The sequence below is a fragment of the Python bivittatus genome, unplaced genomic scaffold (genome assembly GCF_059951505.1).
Source record: "Python bivittatus isolate LINGU-HERP-01145 unplaced genomic scaffold, Pbiv_v1 ctg000340_np1212, whole genome shotgun sequence".
Lineage (NCBI taxonomy): Eukaryota > Metazoa > Chordata > Lepidosauria > Squamata > Pythonidae > Python > Python bivittatus.
The window spans coordinates 1,524,356-1,541,487 of NW_028277056.1; the positions used below are offsets into that span (position 1 = coordinate 1,524,356).

General features: G+C 58.1%; 2 protein-coding genes across 5 annotated transcripts; one reads left to right on the forward strand and one right to left on the reverse strand.

The window, feature by feature from the left end:
• Positions 1-68: 68 nt before the first annotated feature.
• Positions 69-6,321, reverse strand: LAMTOR1 (late endosomal/lysosomal adaptor, MAPK and MTOR activator 1). The gene is made up of 5 exons (XM_088140398.1): positions 6,155-6,321; positions 3,747-3,889; positions 3,212-3,289; positions 2,495-2,621; positions 69-798 (listed from the first exon to the last, which is right to left on the reverse strand). Exons 1-5 carry the CDS (start codon positions 6,194-6,196, stop codon positions 706-708), a joined length of 483 nt encoding a protein of 160 aa, XP_087996524.1. The 5' UTR covers positions 6,197-6,321; the 3' UTR covers positions 69-705.
• A 4,419-nt stretch (positions 6,322-10,740) lies between these two features.
• On the forward strand, positions 10,741-16,249 carry LOC103050215 (secreted frizzled-related protein 2-like). 4 transcript variants are annotated; one of them, XR_015796058.1, is made up of 5 exons: positions 10,741-10,886; positions 11,592-12,127; positions 14,213-14,290; positions 14,463-15,761; positions 15,885-16,249. XR_015796058.1 is itself a non-coding variant. In XM_088140388.1 (4 exons), the coding sequence occupies exons 2-4, from the start codon at positions 11,599-11,601 to the stop codon at positions 14,768-14,770; spliced, it is 915 nt and encodes a 304-aa protein (XP_087996514.1). In that variant the 5' UTR covers positions 10,741-10,886; positions 11,592-11,598; the 3' UTR covers positions 14,771-16,249. The 4 variants fall into 4 exon arrangements, 2 of the variants coding, with proteins under 2 accessions (XP_087996514.1, XP_087996515.1); XR_015796057.1 differs by having other exon boundaries at positions 15,891-16,249; XM_088140388.1 differs by having other exon boundaries at positions 14,463-16,249.
• The last annotated feature ends 883 nt before the right edge of the window (positions 16,250-17,132 follow it).

The following is a 17,132-nucleotide window of genomic DNA, read 5'->3' on the forward strand; positions in this document are numbered from 1 at the left end:
AACAACGTCTCCAGGCTTAGAGGAGCCCCATCCTTCCAACACTAGTAAAATAAAGAGCAGCCCTTCACTCAGATGAATATGTTTATATTTTTTACCTACTTTAGCAAAAACAAAAAAATTAAAATGACAGCTCAGCTATGTAAAACAGGGGAGGGATACAGACCAAGAACACTAAGATCAAAAATCTTCTCTTCGGTGGTTGTGCTGCTTTTTTCCCCTTAAAAAGCCAGCTCTAATTCACCAGTGCTCCTTCCCCATCCTAAAACATCCAAACATAAGAGTGATGGAGGGGAACAATCCAGCTAAGCCACGTGGGAAGTGACAAGAACCTCCCTCCTCCTCATCTCCCTTCATCCCATCCGCCCCCCCCAAAGTCAAAATTCCAGAGCCACAACCACAAAGGTAAATAAAGCCGACCCCCCCCACGCGAGTCCCAGAGCTGTCCTCACAGCTGAGCTGAGCGAGTGCTCTGCCTCCTAGTCCAGCCCTACCGTGCACTGCCTTGCCAAACTAGGGAGGAGAAGGAGGGTGAAAAGTCGTGGGTCTCATCCGCCTTGGCTGTCCACAAGTCATTGTCTCTGTGGCCAGGCAATAAATTCAGTGTCTCTTTTCGGTACAAGTTCCACTGCAGTGGGAAGCCAGTGGTGCAGAGGAGAAAAATAAAAGTGGAGGAGAAAAACAAAAACGAACGAGTGAGGATTGGCATCACGGGATTCCAAACTGTACCACCAGTTCTTCTTTTGCATCCACACGGATCTGGGAGAGGGCACTGTAGGCGTAGGCAGCTATCCGGGAGACCTGGAGGAAACAGAAACGGAGATGAGACGATTCCCCAAGGCGTGCCAGGAAGTGCGGGGGGGGCTTTCAGGAGAAGCCCCCAGCCACGGAGGAGAGTCTTCATGCAGGGGGCAGACAGGGCAGAGGCCTCCAGAGCCTGCCAGGACACTGGCCCTATTCTGCACTCTCCTTTCCGCAGCTCCGAGGAAGAGCCCTGCCTGGCTGTGCCCTGCTAGCCCTTCAAGAAGGGGCAGGCTGCAACTTGCCCCAGCAGCCAACTGCCTGAGGGTGGCTCAGCTCAAGCCCCAGAGCTCCCAGTGAAGAAAACTCAAGGGGGCTGTGGAAATTACTATGATTTCTCCCGTTTCGCTTGGCCGAGTTGCCCAGCACAGCCTTTCAGAAGTTCGGGGGCTCAGGGAACAGGACTTGGCGATGCCCCAGCCTGTCCCAGTTCCATTTCTGGTGCCCGTAGCGGAGCACCCTCACTGCAGAGCAGCAAACAGACTAACGGGAGGCGCTGCCATCTGCAGAGCCTCTTCTCAGCTGTCTTGGGAAGGGCTTCCATTCACAGCTTCTACTTTGTCCCAGTAAGGGTGGTGCGACTTTCAGTGGGAGGGAAATTGTGGTTTTGAGGACAAGGAAGGGAGCGTCGTGCTTGCACCATCGCTTTGATTTGCTTTCCTTGGGAGTTATTTGGGAAGACGTAGATGCGCTGCTGCCTGGGCCGTTCGGAGAGTTCTGAGGGGTGCGCATGCCAGCCCTGGGGCCAAACTGGATCATCTTACATTCTTGGAGGAGGGAAAGCACCAAGATAAACCAGCTTTTAAGAATCAGACGTGCCTTCTTTGAAAGTCTAACAGTAACACGAGCTCCCAGTTCAAAAGCTGTACTCACTGCCTGATGCAGGACACACAGCACCCCACAAGGAATCCTCCAAGAAGAACCGCCATTTCTGGAACCAAGTGCACACGCATGCACTCACACGCACTCAAGCCTCACCAGCAGGCACACTGTCGCCCTGCAGAATCCCCACCCAGTGGGCACTGTTCCTCCAGGAGAAATGCCAAAGGGCCAGCTCTGAAAATCACTTGGTTCTCCGCTGCAAAGGGTGGAAGAAAAGCAGTGCTCGTGCAGCAAGGTTGCTTCCCACTGCACGTTAACATGTCACTGCTCTTGATCTCCCAATGCTGCCACCCTGTTTAATGCCACCCCACTGTGTCCAGGAGTTGGTTCCACCCTCAAGCAGGCTGAGGTCTGTGTGGCAGTACGGTCAGGACATAGGGCTGAGGGGAAGGCCTGGCCAACAGCCAGCAGGGAGGAGCCCACGGGCAGGCCGAGACTCACCGAACCTGGCAACATCCTCCTTTTGGCCAAAGACTCCCAAGGAGCAACTTCCTTAGCATGGAAGGCTGCCTGCTTATAATCACGTGAAAGAATGCTAATGATCAGAGTGGAAGGGCGGGGCAGCCCACCTTAGTGCCAAACGCAGATGACGCTGGCACCTTACGTGGCCCTAAGCAATGGAGCCCTGCGTTCCCTGCAGCTGTGAGCCAAGAGCCCAGGGAATCAGACAGGGGCTAGGTACCTCTGATTCCTTGCCAGGCTGGCTGGGGCACAAGGGGGGCGTTGCTAGCTCCTGCCTGAGAGAGGAAGGCGAGAGCAAACCTCTGCCTCACAGAAGCAGAGCGTGGCTCATTCCACCGGCCAAGATACCAACCTGTTGCAGGTCTGCGAAGGGCACGGGGTCACTGGCAAGTACTTGGTGAGGCTGATTCGTCAGCGAGGGGAGCAGCGGAAGCTTCTTCCAGTGCGTGAGGCTGCTGCTCAGCATGGCAAGCCTGGTACTGGGGGGGAAGAGACGTGAGGGGTGAGCTGGAGGGAGAGCAGGAGCAGCCCCAGGGGGCTCACAGGACATGCAAAACTCTCCGCTTGCAACGAAGGCAACTGAGCCGCCTGCCCTCCAGACTGCAGTTCCAAACGCTCCGGCCCTGGAGAGTCGCTCCTTCCCTGCCATGGCCGAGGTGCACAAGGACTGGGCGTGTTTTTCAGGTCAGGCAGCTGGTTCCAGTATTAGGGAGGCCATGCTGGGCCCAAAACTAAGGCGTGGCTGAGTGTGGCTTTGAAATAAAGGAGTCAGAAACTGCATTTGCCACAGCAGTTTTCCTAGAGTGGGTGCTCCTGACTCTCAGAAGTCTGGCAGCTGAACACCACCTCTCTGGAGGGTGCTCAGGCTGAGGAAGGCCATCCCATGGCACAGGACACATCCTTCTGTGTCTGCAGGAGGGCCCAGCTCTGGGAAGGCCGTGTTATGGAAGAGATCTCATTGTGATCTCATAGCAAGGCTGCCTAAGAGAGGCTAACGAGGCTTAGCAAGAGGAGCGGGAGCATCCCAGGCCTCGCCAGCCTCCTCTGTTCTGCCCAGGGTCCAACGCACCTGTACTGCCGTGCCCGGTCCATGTACTCATGCTGCTCCATCTGCTGCTGGTCGGCGGCTGAAACATCAATGATGTTGCTGCAGAAAGGCAGAAGCACCTGGGATTAGGAAAAGCTCTCCACCTGCCTCCCTGGGGATCCTGCATAGGAGCTGCAGCCGGGGGGTTCTGGAGCAGTCAGCCCACAGCCCCAAGCCAAAGCCAGGGCCAGACGCAGGCCAGCATTCAGGGCTGGTAAGGCTACAGCAGAAGCGGGACCAGACCGGACCAAGAACAGAAGGCTTCCAGCAAGGAACAGCATCTTTCGCGAGACCAGTAAGGCGAGGCATTAGCGCACTAACAGAAGGTGAAGGAAAAAGGACTTTCAGAATAGGACAGCCCACATTCAGAGGTACACGTGGAAGTTAATTCCGCTCTCACGGTCGCCAGAGAACAAGCAGGCTCCCCAAGTGAGTTGCTGTACTTAGCCCACATCCTGCCTTATGGGGACATCGGCCCACACCCCGTGGGCCCCGGCTTTCTTCCCCAAAGACTTACATGGCTGTCTTAGCCAGGATAGAGGACAGCAGGGCCTGCTCGTCCGTCCGAGCCGAAGGCAGACTGCAGCAGGAGTCCACTCCATTTATGGACTTGTTGGGTGGGCTGGAGGCTGGAGGCAGCAGGGGCTTGGACTCCTCCCCCTGCAATCAAGGGAGCAAGAAGGAAGAAGTCAGGCTGGGGAGTGGCAAGAGAGGAGTCCCAGGAGCACCCAAAGCCCCTCTGCACTAGAACTGGGTCTCCCTCCTCTTTCTAGTCATTCTTCCTCTAGCCCTCCCCTCTGCCAACTTGCCTTGGGGAGAAAAAGTGTTTCCCACCGGCTTACGGAAAAGCTAGTGTTCTGTATTTCGTGCTGACCACAAAGGAACAGTTCCTCTCTCCTCCATAGCTGGGAGGAACCCTCTACAAGCCGGATGCTGACAGTCACACCCTAGCACATTTCCACTATTTCAGTTCTTTGCAGGATGACCAGAGGTGTGAACTTCACCGTATCTGGAACTCTCAGATGTTTTACAAGCGGTAGGGGCAGCCCTTCTCCAGATAGCTTAAACTTTGCATTTAGTTCCTCCATGACCTTCCTCAGCCTTTTGCTCACCACTTACTGATGCCATATGATTGGCAAGAGCTTGCTGTGCGTAAATCCTGTTCCTGCAAACGCATGGCAAAGCAGTAACAAAGCCAGGAGTCCAAGCACTGCCTCTTTCCCCACAGACCTCCACTGCCTTGACAAGAGCCCACCCAGTGCTCTAAGCATGGCCTAGCCGGAGTTGTAAGAGCAGGATTATGCCCTAGAGCAGTGGCAACTTCAAGAACCTTGGCAACTTCAAGAGGCGTGGACTTCAACTCCCAGAATTCCCCAGCCAGCACGCTGCCTGGAGCTGCTTGAAGAAGAATGGTTCCCTTCAAGCAGTTCCAGACAACAAGCCCCCTCATGAGGGACAGGACTTTGTGTTTACTACCGTTAGGGGCAAAATATAGGATTGCAAGCCCTGTATCTCCAGGTCACCATTCACCACCCAACCTAGCCAGAAGCAAGTCTTCCAGGGACATGCCCTAAATTCAAGGAGGTGCAAAAACTGTGGGTAGGTCTCAGATTGCAGCAGTTCATCCACAGTCCATTCAAGCACCCCCAAAACTTGCTTCCTGGGGAGCTGCTTCATAAGCCTCATCTAAGCTGTAAGGCAGAAGAAACAGCAACCTCTCAAGAGCTCCCTGGAAGGGAGCTTCCAAAACACCCCCAAGAAGCCAACTTGGCCTTTCATTGTAACCATGGTGCTACTGTCTCTGTGCATCTTTTTAAAGGAAGGGCAATTTAGACATTTTTAAAAATTATTTTTATCCACCTTTCTTATATAACCTGAGGCAGTGAACATACCTAATGCTTCTGCCTCCTCCTTTCCCCGCCACAACCCTGTGAGGCCGGTTGGGCTGAGGGAGAATGACCGCCCAAAGTCACCCAGCCGGCTTCCAGGCCCAAGGGAGGACCGGAAAACTCTCGGTCTCCTTGTTTCCAGGCCAGCACCTTCCCCGCCACACCAGACCGGCTCTCTCGAAAGCAGTGGTGCTCAACCTCGGCAACTTTAAGATGTGGGGACTTCAACTCCCAGAATTCCCCGGCCAGCATCTCCCCGTCGAACCCAATTCTTGTAATCCAGGGTTCTTCCAGGCTGTCACGGCTGAGAGACGCTGCCATGAAGTGTGGAGAGAGCGAGCCGGCCGGCGTAGCGGTGAAGGCGCCAGGCTCGGGGCCGGGGGACCGCGAGTTTGCCGGCGCTCCCCCGGGCGTGAGAGCCGCTGGGTGACCTTGGGCCGGTCGCGCGCTCTCGGGAGGCAGGGCGAGCCGCCCCGGGACCCTGGCACAAAAAGTGAGCCCCACGAAGCAGGGCGGTGCACCGGCGACCCTGCAGCTTCCCGAGGGCCATCGGGCCGGGGCAGGGGCGCCTCCGGGAACAACAGCTGCTGCGGCGGGCGGGCGGGCGGGCGGTAGGGGGCCGGCCGCCCCCACGCGCTGCGGAGGCCGAGGGGGCGCGGGGATCGGGGAGGCTCTCTTCCCTTCCCCCCGCCCCAACGCAGGGAGGGCTCCCCCGGGCCCCCGAGAACGGCAACCGGCAACCGAGGCGCCGCCTGCCCCGCCGCCGACGCCCTCCGGGCGGCAGCGAGGAGCTTCCCGCGGGCACCCGCCACGCACCCGGGGGGTCGCGGAAGCGCCTCGGCCCCCCCACGACGCCCCACCGGGACCAGCCCGGCCGGGCGAGGCCCCCGCGCGTGGGGGAGTCGGGGACCCCACCGAGGCCCCGAACGCCCCGGCCGGGCGGGAGGCGACCGGCCCGCCCCGGCCCGGCCCGGCGCCTCCCGGGATCCCGCCTTCCTGGGCGGGGCCGCGGCCTCGGGGCTCGGGCGGCGCAGACCTGGTCGGAGGCTTCGTTCTCGCTGCTGTAGCAGCAGCCCATGGCGGCGCGGGGCGGCGGGCCGAGGCGGCCGCGGCTCTGCGGCTGCTGCGGCTGCTCCGGGGGGTCCCTGCCGAGCCCCTCAGCTGGCGCCTCGCCTCCTTCCGGCTTCCGGTCACGCGGCGACAACTTCCGGGAGCTCGGGTGGGGCGGTGTCACGAGACGCCGGGGCGGGGCTCGAGAGGGACCGCCTTCCCGTCACGTGCGCTCGCGCGGGCCTCCTCGCGCCCTTCCAGGCTCCGCCCCCAGGCAGCTGCTACTGCGCATGCGCGGGTCGCTTTTCTCATTTCTTCTGCCGGGGCTGTTACCTTGGTGCAACTTGGTTAACGTAATCCAGTGTTTTTCCAACTCGGCCGCTTTCAGAGGTGTGGACTTCAACTCCCAGAATTCCCCAGCCAGCCATGCTGGCTGGGGGATTCTGGGAGTTGAAGTCCACACCTCTGAAAGTGGTCAAGTTGGAAAACACTGATGTAGTCCAGTAAAGGAAAGGAAAAGGCTGCCTTGGCCATCATTAAACAGCAGGGCCTGTGGGAGCATCCACGGGAGAAAACGTGTAACCTGGTTTCTGGTCTTGCACAGTAACGGAGGCCTTGAATTCCCCCAACAGGCTGTCTTAGTGCAAGACGCCAAGCCAAGGGAGAAACCGTGTAACCTGGTTTCTAGGTTTGCACCCCAACAGGCGGTGCTGGTGCAAGACGCCAAGCCAAGGCTAGGAGAGAACTCCTAGGCGGGTTGGAAAATCCCGTTCTAGGGCACAAGGCGTTCAGTCTGGCTCAACGTGTCCTGCGCAACGGGCACTCCAGCAGAGCCAGGCTGCTCTGTGTTGGGCCGCTGCACGGCAGAAATCTGATGCCGAAAGAGAGCGACCTCCCGCCTCCCCCCTCGCGCTGGCTCTCCCTGGGGAAAGGAAGGGCGGGTGTGGGGTCCCTGCAAGCTCTAATGCCCCTTCCCAGATGCAACAGAGACCAAGGCTCAGTTCTTGTTTTCAAATGCAGGCATTAACCAGTCATCCCTGCAAGTATCTCCGGGTCCCATCCAGCTGTTGCTGCTGCTTTGTTAAAAATCACCATCTCTAGTTTACCATCTCTCTTCTCTCCCTGTTCTGCCCCTCCCTTCCCCACCCTCAGTCCTCATTCTCTTGCATGTATATGCCGACACATCTGTCTTGGTCAGGATTCTGCGTCATATGTCTGATGAACAGGCACATAAAACGCTCATGCAATATCAAATTATGGCGTTTTTAAGGTACAACAATCACTCGTGTCATTAAAATAAACAAAACATAGATAAAAGTCCAAAGGGTAGGTTCACACAACACAGACAAAATCTGGTTTGCCTCCTTTATAGCTTAGCAGGCTGTGTGCACCCAGCCAGCCATGTTTGTTCAGTAAACCATGGTTTAATGCACTGTGCGAACACAGGCGTTGCAGCTAGACATGATAATTAAAAATAACAATGTGCATGTGTTGATGTCCCAACACTAACCTCACTGTAGAGTCCTTGGGGCTCTCTGAGCTTGGCTGTTTGCTTGCAGACGTTTCATGACCCAACTAGGGAACATCACCAGCACTGACGATGTTCCCTACTTGGGTCATGAAACGTCTGCAGGAAAACCACCCAGCTCAGAGAGCCCCAAGGACTCCACAGTTCAGCCCTGAGCTCCAGAGAGTCTCTTCTGTTGGAACTAACCTCGCTCTTTCATACTTGAATCCCAGTGTCAGACAAATCCATAAAATGCAAGCGTTTGTATTGTGATGGGTGGTGCACATTTTGTTACTCCTCATCCCCAAGTCCACCTATGTGTGGCAACTCAACAGCTGGGCTTGCATAACTTGGTAGACCAAACTAAAATTCTTATTTAGGTGTGTGTTTGTGTAACAGTACTTGTAATCCCCCAATTGTGTGTGGAAAACCACTTAGCACAGTGCAAATTAAAATCATCAGATGTAACAATATAAAGATTGTGAAGCAACAACGTAATCAGAATGGACTTGGGTACTTTATGATTCAACCTTTTGTGTCTTCACAAGTTGTATGAAGCAGACCATCCTATTCAGCCCGTGTACAATGATCTGGGTTCACCTTGTATGTTATGCGGACTCTGCAATTCTGTCTTCTTAATCCAGGTTTGGGGATAAACTCTTCTGGCCAGGGAATGTCACTGGCTCTGCAGACAGCAAACGAACTCCTACTATCCCCCTTCAGAGTTGTTGTCCGCATCAAAGACACTGTGCTGGCCAAGAACTCAAAGCACGTTGTTTACATCTGGGGGACAAAAGCGCATACGTGCAAGACAAATGTGCCAAGCGGGGGGAGCCATGGCTGACGCCCTTCCCGCCGGCCGTTGTCCTGCCTGTCCCCCCAGAGCTGATCCAGAGGACCCGGTGAGAGCCTCCCTCGCCCTCTTCGAGGCTGGTCCCAAGCCTCAGGGGACCCAACCTCGGGAAACTGGCCTTCACCTTCCAGAAGAGAGGCGTGCTTCCTGGGGAGGCTCACTGAACCATCACGGCAACCGGCTGGCGGGCGAGGCGCCGTCAAGGGGACGGATCTCATCCGCCAAAGTCTCGCCACTGGCCTCGAGCGAGCGCCTGATTCAATTTCCTCCCCTCTCCACTAGAGCTGGGAAATCGGATTTGGTTGTCCACGCCTTTCCGTCGGGCCATTCCTTCCTGGGACTCAGGCCAGGGCTTCCAGGCAGACCGCGGCTGCCCGGACCTCCACCCCCCGCTGCGTCAAGCAGATACTCTTTCAGTAGCCTGGCATCCACACCACCCTGCTGGCATCTTGAGGGATCCCCAGGTTTTGTGGACTACAAGTCCCTTTCTCAAGTTTTGAACTAACATCCACCTCAGGGGCATGTCCACAGGCCGTGATCCAGAAAGTCAGGGCTGTGGCCACCTGGTGCAACCAAAGCCCTGCTCTGCCTGTCTTTTTATGAGCATCGCAAAAAACAGGCCGAGCTTCGATTGCATCATCTTGACTTTTTGGACCACACCCTGTGGACCCCCTCCCACAAGCATGCAATGCATCTCAGAGGCGGAAGGGTGCAGTGAGGCCGTCAAGCCCACCCTCCACTCAGCACAGGGATCCATAATATAGCATCCCCCCTTCCCCGCTCACAACAGCCGTCTGATCCCTGTTTGACATCTTCCCTACAAAAAATCCCATTGAGCATCCTGGAAAAGCTTACATTTAGCACAGTGTTTCTCAACCTTGGCTACTTTAAGCAGTATGGACTTCAACTCCCAGAATTCCCCAGCCATACAGCTTAAAGTGGCCAAGGATGAGAAACATGGATTTATCATGAAGGAATGCAGAAAAGTTGGTCATGATATAAAACAGTGCTCTCTAAAAGGACTAGAAAGGGGCCCCTCACTTTGATCCTTGGATTTTTGAGAGTATTTCCTAAAGGAATCCATTCTCAGGGAGGCCCCTGGGGGGCCCCAGACAGACAGACAGACCCGGAGTCCAGGACCCCCTGCCAGGCCAACCAGCTTGACGGGAGGCCAGATATTCAAGAGCAGCAGCAGAGCACAGGAGGGGGTCGCTCTTGCAGGACGTCAAAGGGAAGTGGGGGGGAAGAAGGCCGGGGAGGGGACCAAGCTCAAGGGGTTCACAATAGTGGAGATCGAGATCAAGAGGAAGCTCTCACAGAGGAGGAGGGAAGGGACTGGGAGTTGGGTAACACTATTGTGTAACCCCCCCCCAGCTTCCCTCTGTGTGTTTCCCCCCAGACCGCTCTCTTTGTATTTAAAGTCTTGCCAAGGGACCATCTCAGCTGCGCACGAGGGCAGCTCACGAGGCTTATGCACCAACCAGGTTAGGGGGTCTCGAAGGGGCCCCCAAACTCTGGGCCTGTTCCCCGTGGGTGAGCGTGTTTGTCTGGGCCAGACTCTGGAGGGCCCTTTCATCTGCATGGCGGATTCCAGGCAGGGCTCCTGAGGGGCAGGATTGCACAGACCCGCCCGGGCAGGGCACCCCCGAGATCTTCTGCCTGAGCTCCTACACCAGGCCCCGAGGGGGCCGGCTGGGTTGGGGTGTCACATTTGGTGGGGATCTAGCCCTTCTGTTGGCAAACAATGGTTTACGGTCCTCATCTAACGCACATCTCTCCAGCTGTGACTGGTACACTAAGCCAGGATTTCACCCAGCTGTGGCCAGGCACAGGCAGCCCTTGAAACGCGTGCACCCCTCTCACTGCTGGGCCCTCCCGCGGGGCCAGGGCCTCTGCGCCAGCCCCGACGACGCTTTGCCCCGCGGGAGCCGCGCTGCTCCCAGCTCAAGACCCTCCTGCGCCCCACCCCAACCCGCCCGGGCCAACCCAGCCCCGCTCCACCCGCACCCCCAACCCGGGCAGAGGGCTCCGGGAGTCGGGGCGGGGGTGCCAAGGCGGGAAGGTCCCCGCGGAAGGCGTCCTCCTCGGCTCATCTCCGCCGCGGGAGGGGCGGCTGATGCCTGGCGCGATAGCGACCCTCGCCGCGGGTCTGCGTCCTCTGGCCGCCGTCCAAGGGACGGCAAGGCAAGGCAGGGCGAGGGCGAGGGCGAGGGCGAGGGCGGGGCCGGGGCCGGGGCCGGGGCCGGGGTTTCTCCCCGCCCGGAGCGCCGCCCCGCCCCGCAGTCCCTCCCGGCCGCCCTCCTGCAGAGCGGACGCAGCCCTCGCCGCTTCCACGTGAAGGAGCTTCCCCGCCGGCAGGTGCGCGTCGCGGGGCTGCGGGGGGCGGCGGCGGTGGCCCTCGCTCTTCCCGGGGGGAGACCAAGCCACGGGCGGGGGCGCGGCAGCTACAGGCGGCGGCGGCGGCGGCGGCGGCGGCGGCGCTCCCCGCGGCGCCCCCGGCCGAGGCTTTCGACCCGCTTCCCCTTCGGGTCCCTCCGCTCGGCGGCGGGCTCCCTGGCAGCAGAGCCCGGGCTCCCTCTGGAGGCGCCGCGCGGGAGCCCGGCGATGCCCAGCCGCTCGGCTCCGCGCCGCCCCTGCTTGCCCGGCCTCCCGGCACGGCAGAGCCCCTGCAGGGGGCCGGGGCTCCCTCCCCCGCCTCGGCCTGTGGGCGCCTGGCCGGGCAGCCGCGGGAGGGAGGTCCCCGCCCGGCCAGCTCACCCGGGAAGGGAAAGCGGGGCCGAGGAGGGGGCGGACGGGGGCCCCGGCCAGCCCGGGATTCCTGCCTTTCGGCTGGCTAGTCCAACAAGCCGCCGTTAAGGGACTGGAGGCGGGAAGCGGGAATCCTCTCGGGCTCAGTCTGGGAGAAGCAGCCGCCAGGTTCGGGGGGGGGGAGTGCCGGCTCTGGGGCGAGGGGTGAAGAGTCCGCCCCGAATTCGGGCTGGGTGGCCCCTCCCAAGCCATTCTCCTCCCCCCCCCCGGAGAGCCACCGGGTTCCCAGGGCTACCCGGCATCTCTTTCCCACAGGTTCCTCATGGCTGTCCGGGGCGCCCTCCTGCTCCTGCTCCTGCTCCTGCTGGCTATCTGTGGCTGCTGCTGTGGCCTCTCTTCTGCTTCCTCCTCCTCCTCCTCAGCTTTCCCGCATCACCTGGTCCAGCTGAGCTCCCGGCGCAGCACCTGCAAGCCCGTGCCCAGCAGCATGAGCCTCTGCCACGGCGTGGGCTACAACGAGATGCGGCTGCCCAACCTCCTGGGCCACGACACCATGAAGGAGGCCCTGCAGCAGGCCGCCTCGTGGGTGCCCCTGCTGACCAAACAGTGCCACCGGGAGACCAAGAAGTTCCTTTGCTCCCTCTTTGCCCCCGTGTGCATCAGCCAGATGGAGGAGCCCATCTTCCCCTGCCGGTCCCTCTGCGAGGCCGTCCGAGACAGTTGCGTGCCCGTCATGGCTGCCTTCGGCTTCCCCTGGCCAGAAATGCTCAACTGCAGCCGGTTCCCTCGAGGGAGCGAGCTCTGCATCCCCCCAGTGGGCCCGGAGGACCAGGAGCAGCTCCTCCAAGAAGGTGAGCGGGCGGTGGAAGGGAGCCACAGCCCGAGGGGCGGGAGTGAGGTTCCCCAGGCCAGGGCACCGCTTGGAACAAGCCGCCCCTTTGAGGGGCACCCCCTTGGTGCGTAAGGGCACTGTGCGCTGTACCCCTCATCCGGGGCACATGGGAGCCCGTTCGAGCACAGAATCTGGCTTGTTCTAATGTTTCCTCTTCAGAAAGACGAGAGCATCTTGGGTTTTTTAGCCTGGTGCCAAGCCTGAAAGGGGAGACCTAACTGAGTGCATAAAATTGCTCCTTGTATAGAAAATGTGGGCATTTCTCGCAGGGTTAGAACTGAAACGAGGTGCTGGGAGATGCAGGGCAGAGTTTCAAACATGGCTTCACCGCACACTGCAGAGTTGCTGTGGAATTTGCTCCCCAGAGAAGCGATGGAGGCCACCCTTGGATTGCCTTCAGAAGGGGCCGGAGGAGCTGGCTCCTCCTCAGAACCCCTCTGGAAGAGCCCACGCTCGCCTGCCCACCTTCGATAACAAGGGGGGAAGGGGGGCGACTGCTGTCCCTCCATGCTGGAGAGCTGTGGACCCTCACCTAGTCTCAGCCACTGAGTGACCCAGAAAGTCAGCTTGGATCCACCGCCAGGATTCCTCTAATGACCTCAACAGCCAGAACAATGACGTTTCTGGCCTTTGTGATTCTTCAGCCTCTGCGGGAGGGAGACAATTGTCTGCTGATGGGAAGAGCTGTTGAGCTTGTGTACAAAGGGATTAAGGGAGGAGGTGAGATCTGGGCTGGAGGGAGGGCATTGCCAAATGTTTGCCCAGACAAACACAAGGGAGGATGCGGATCCCGCTGAGGAGGGTCTCACGTTTGCATCAAGAGCCCCTCCATCCTTGCAAACTGCTTTGCCTCGCAGGCTCTGCCCTTTGGGGAGCCAGCCGAAGACGGTTCTCAATCTGGCCTCACCCTCACAGACCTTCCTTTCCCCAGTTTAAGGAGGTCGCATCGAGTTGCCACTGAAAACACTGCTTCGGCACCCATCCCTCGCCCGCCTCTGCTGGCACTTTTTCTCTCCTCTTCTTCCCAATGGCGGGGAGAAAGGGGTCACCCAATGGCAACTGGGAAGTTTTTTGGAGGATAGAACTGGGTTGGGGGGGTTTATGGGGGGGTGCAATTCTTTTTTCCCCAGCAGCTGGGACCCAGCTACTCCCCGCTTAGGAGGGAGAGGATGCATAGCTCCGCCCCCTCCCCTCCCGTCCCCACCATTCCTGAGTGTGTCCATGGGATTCCTTAATCTCCTAGGAGCAGAATTTGGGGGGAGGGGCTCCCTTGCAACATCCATGAGTCAGTCAAAGTCTGGGGGGTGCTGCACGCACATTGACAGAAGGGGCAGGGGAATAGAGAGATGTCTAGCACTGCCCATACTTCAGCACTGTGTGAAAGTCCTCGCAAATCAAGTGAAAATGGTTGCTTGGAAGAGACTGGGAGCTGGGTTGGGCCAAGGGCCCCTTGATTTTGAGCTGCTCCAGCCATCCAGCGCCATCCAGCGGTGCACCCCCCCAGTCTCACCAATCATTCCCTTCTCGCATCGCTGTCCCCCCTCCCTCCATAGCGGCTGTTCCCCAACCAGGTGGCCCACAGCTGAAGTGGCTGGTCCATCTGAGGATGAGCTGGGACCAGCCTGGTTGATTCTGCAGGAGCACGGATCTCCAGCCAAAGGTCTCCATGGACGTTTTGAGCCACCGAAGCCAGGGAGAAGCAAGAGGAACGGGCATTCACAAGGGAGGATATGACACTGTAGGAGAAGAGACTTGTTAATCTAAGATAGCCCAGCATCAGGAGGAGTCTGGGAGCATCCTTTCCGACTAAACTGAAAGGATAAAATCATAATGCGGAATAATAATAAACCATAATAAGCACATCAAAGGTGTTTGTTGGGAAAGGTGTTCCCAGACTCCTCCTGATGTTCAGGATGCAGGAAGTCACTGTGGCTCATGCCAGCCGCCTCTGGGAGAGTTGCTGTGTCTTTTGCCTCTTCCAGGAGATCCCCCCTCAGTATTTTCACCCTGGTCCTCCGTTCTGCTCTCTTCCTGTCCCCTCCAGACGCCGTCTGCACAGCCTGTCTTGATTCTGGGCCGAGTGAGAAGGATTTCCTGGAGAAAGTCTGCAACCAGGATTTTGGTGAGCCTCGTGGTGCATCAGGTTCTGGCTGCCCATGCTCTGAGCTGCCTGTCTTTGGGCGACTGGCCAGGGGGGGCGGGCAAGGAAGGCGACAGCGAAGCCAAGGGGACCGTCAATCAGGCCACAGCCTTGACGTCCGGTTGGCCTCTTCTCTTCCTTCTGCCTCTTGCAGCTCTGAAAATGACCGTCAAATCCTTATCCGGTGTTGGGGGGGACCTGAAGGTGATCCCAGAGCTCCGGGGCCGGACGCTTTACAAGCAGGACGGCTGGTCCGAAGATGAGCGGAAGAAGCCAGTCCTGTGGCTGGCGGATGGCGAGGCCTGCTCCTGTGAAGAGCTGGCGGGGGGGCCGGGCGCCACGGTCCTCGCTATGGGGCACCGGCTCGGCAACCGGCTCATCCTTTCCTGGGTCAGGAGGTGGAAACACGGAGAGAAGGAGCTGAAGAAGTTCTCCAGGGCGGTGCGGAAGCTGCAGTGTTAGAGGCAGGTCCTCGCTGACCACCACCCTCGGTGCCTTCCGCCAACTATGGACCATTGCAACTGAAGCCAGGGCCTGCACTGAACCTTGCGTGCACCCGGTTCCTCCGTATCGCAGAAGAATTGAATGGTACTAAGGGGATAGTTAGCAAGCTCCGAGGAACAGAAACGGTCAACGGGTTGTCCTGTGGGGCGGTGAGAAGGAAATTGTGGGGGAGGGGGCAATAATAAAGTGGCAGGATGAGAAATACAACAGAGTGAGGGGGCGCCTTTTGCTAGACAATCATGAAGCCTGGAAGTGGTCAGGGAGCAATTCTGGTGTTCTTTTTTTAAGCCAAACATGCAGCCATATGAAACAGAACTTGTAGCCTGAATCGCGTTGACCAGGGAGCGACACCGGCTTATGAATTTAAAGCCCACATCAGAACAGAAGCCATGGCTTGCTGGAGGGGGCCTTCACCTGTCTAGTCCAGCAGTCTCTCTGCCCACAGGAGACCCAACAGTTTCATGCACACCAGATCCTTGCAGGCAGCAGAAGGCTGCCTGCCCACATTGGCACAAAAGCAACTCAGGGCAGTTTTGGGGTGGTTCCCCCTCGAGCAGCACCAGCCTGTTTGGTGACTTTGCAGCCCAGGGTGGGAACCCGGAAAATGGGTGGATTTGGTAGCCAGGCAAAACACAATGCCTGAACTGAGCCTACCGAGTCATTGAGGGGGCTCGGGACTGACTCAGACCAAAGTGGCCACCAAGTCTTTCAGCCGCCCTGGCTCAGCTGGTGGGGCGGACGGCCACCGCAAATCCTGAAGGCCCCATGTCAGCCAGGTTTGCGCTGCAGGCTGGACTGGAGTGGGCTTGGCTAGTGGGCGGCTCAGTGTCTCGCAGGATTTTAGCCATTGGCACCCCAGAACTTGGAAATGGTCTGAGTGAGATTTGCTTCCTGCGCTCACCTGTCTTTTGTCTTACCATCTGCAAAGCTTATTTTGTAAGTTCCTGAAGTGGCGTTTCTCAGCCTCAGCCGCTTTAAGACGAGTGGACTTCAACTCCCAGAATTCCCCAGCCAGCCATGGGAGCCATGGGACTTCTGGGAGTTGAAGTCCACTCGTCTTAAAGTGGCTGAGGCTGAGAAACGCTGTCCCAAAGCATCCAAGGTGGGTGTGAGGGACCCAGCAGGAGCAGATCTTAGACCCTGGGCAGCTCAAACATCCATGTGTTTGATCTGCACAGAGAGCCTCCTATTGCAAGAAGGGTCTACCCGCCTTCTAATTAATCCTCATTGGTAAAGGTGGAATCATTCACTATCCCAGCCCCTGTGGGGAGGGGGCTGTTGGCTGCGCTTTAGAACTCCGATAACGCCGCTGTCTTGCTCTAGCCAAAACGTCCTTCCGGCCAGCCATCAGAAATGGCCCCTCTCGACTTCTGTTCTGTGACTTTGTTATTCCTTAGCTAAATAGTTTGCTGTCATTAAAGGAAGCCCATGTACCCAGCCTGTTGGTTTCATTCCAAAAGGGGGGAAGCGAATCGTGGAAACTAAGGCGGAAAAGGAGAACTGAGGACTGAGAAGTGGGAGGCTCCCTTGGCTTTCCCAGAAGCAATTCGTGTGCTGTCCTCCTCTGCAAGAGGGCTGTCGTGTGCCCCTCTGGTGGGCAGCCCCCTTCCCAGATTGCTGCAGACTGTGGTGGGCGTTGGCCGTTGAGAAATCAGTGGTCTTTGCCACACTAGGCTAGTGCGGGGGGTCTTTCAAAGCAACAGGGCGGGGGGCGTTCGACCACCACAGCCTCTCTTTTGGGCCTCCCCCCAAAGAGAGCCCATGGCTCCGTTCCCGAGGACCGCAGGGCCCGGTTTGCAGAGCCAGAAGGATCTGCTCCGTGGGAGCAACCTGGTCACTTCAGCCCGCCCCACTCGGTCCAGCAGAAGGGGCAGGTTGCAGACCCCACCGGTCAGGGAATTTCGATTGGTGGGGTCTAGGCAGAGAGCCTTTTCTGCTGCAGCGCCTGCCCTATGGAACATCCTGCCTCCTGAGGTCCGGTGTGCCCCCTCCCTCATGGCCTTCAGGAAAGGTATTAAATAAATCCTGGCTTTGCCAGAAGGCCTGGGGGCCAGAGGGGGGCTCGCACCTGTGGAGATGGCTGGTGGGATGATGGGTTGCCCCCCCCCCAGCATCTTACAGATTTTTATAGGGCCAAAATTAGAGGAGGTTTTTTACGGTATTTTAATATGTTTTTAAATTATTTATAGTTTTTAGCCATCTTGGAGAGAATTGTATTTCTTCGTTTTTATTGTGAGCCGCCCAGAGTCACCCGTGGGGGAGATGGGCGGCATACAAGCCGAATAAATAAATAAATAAATAAATAATCCTTTCCACCAAT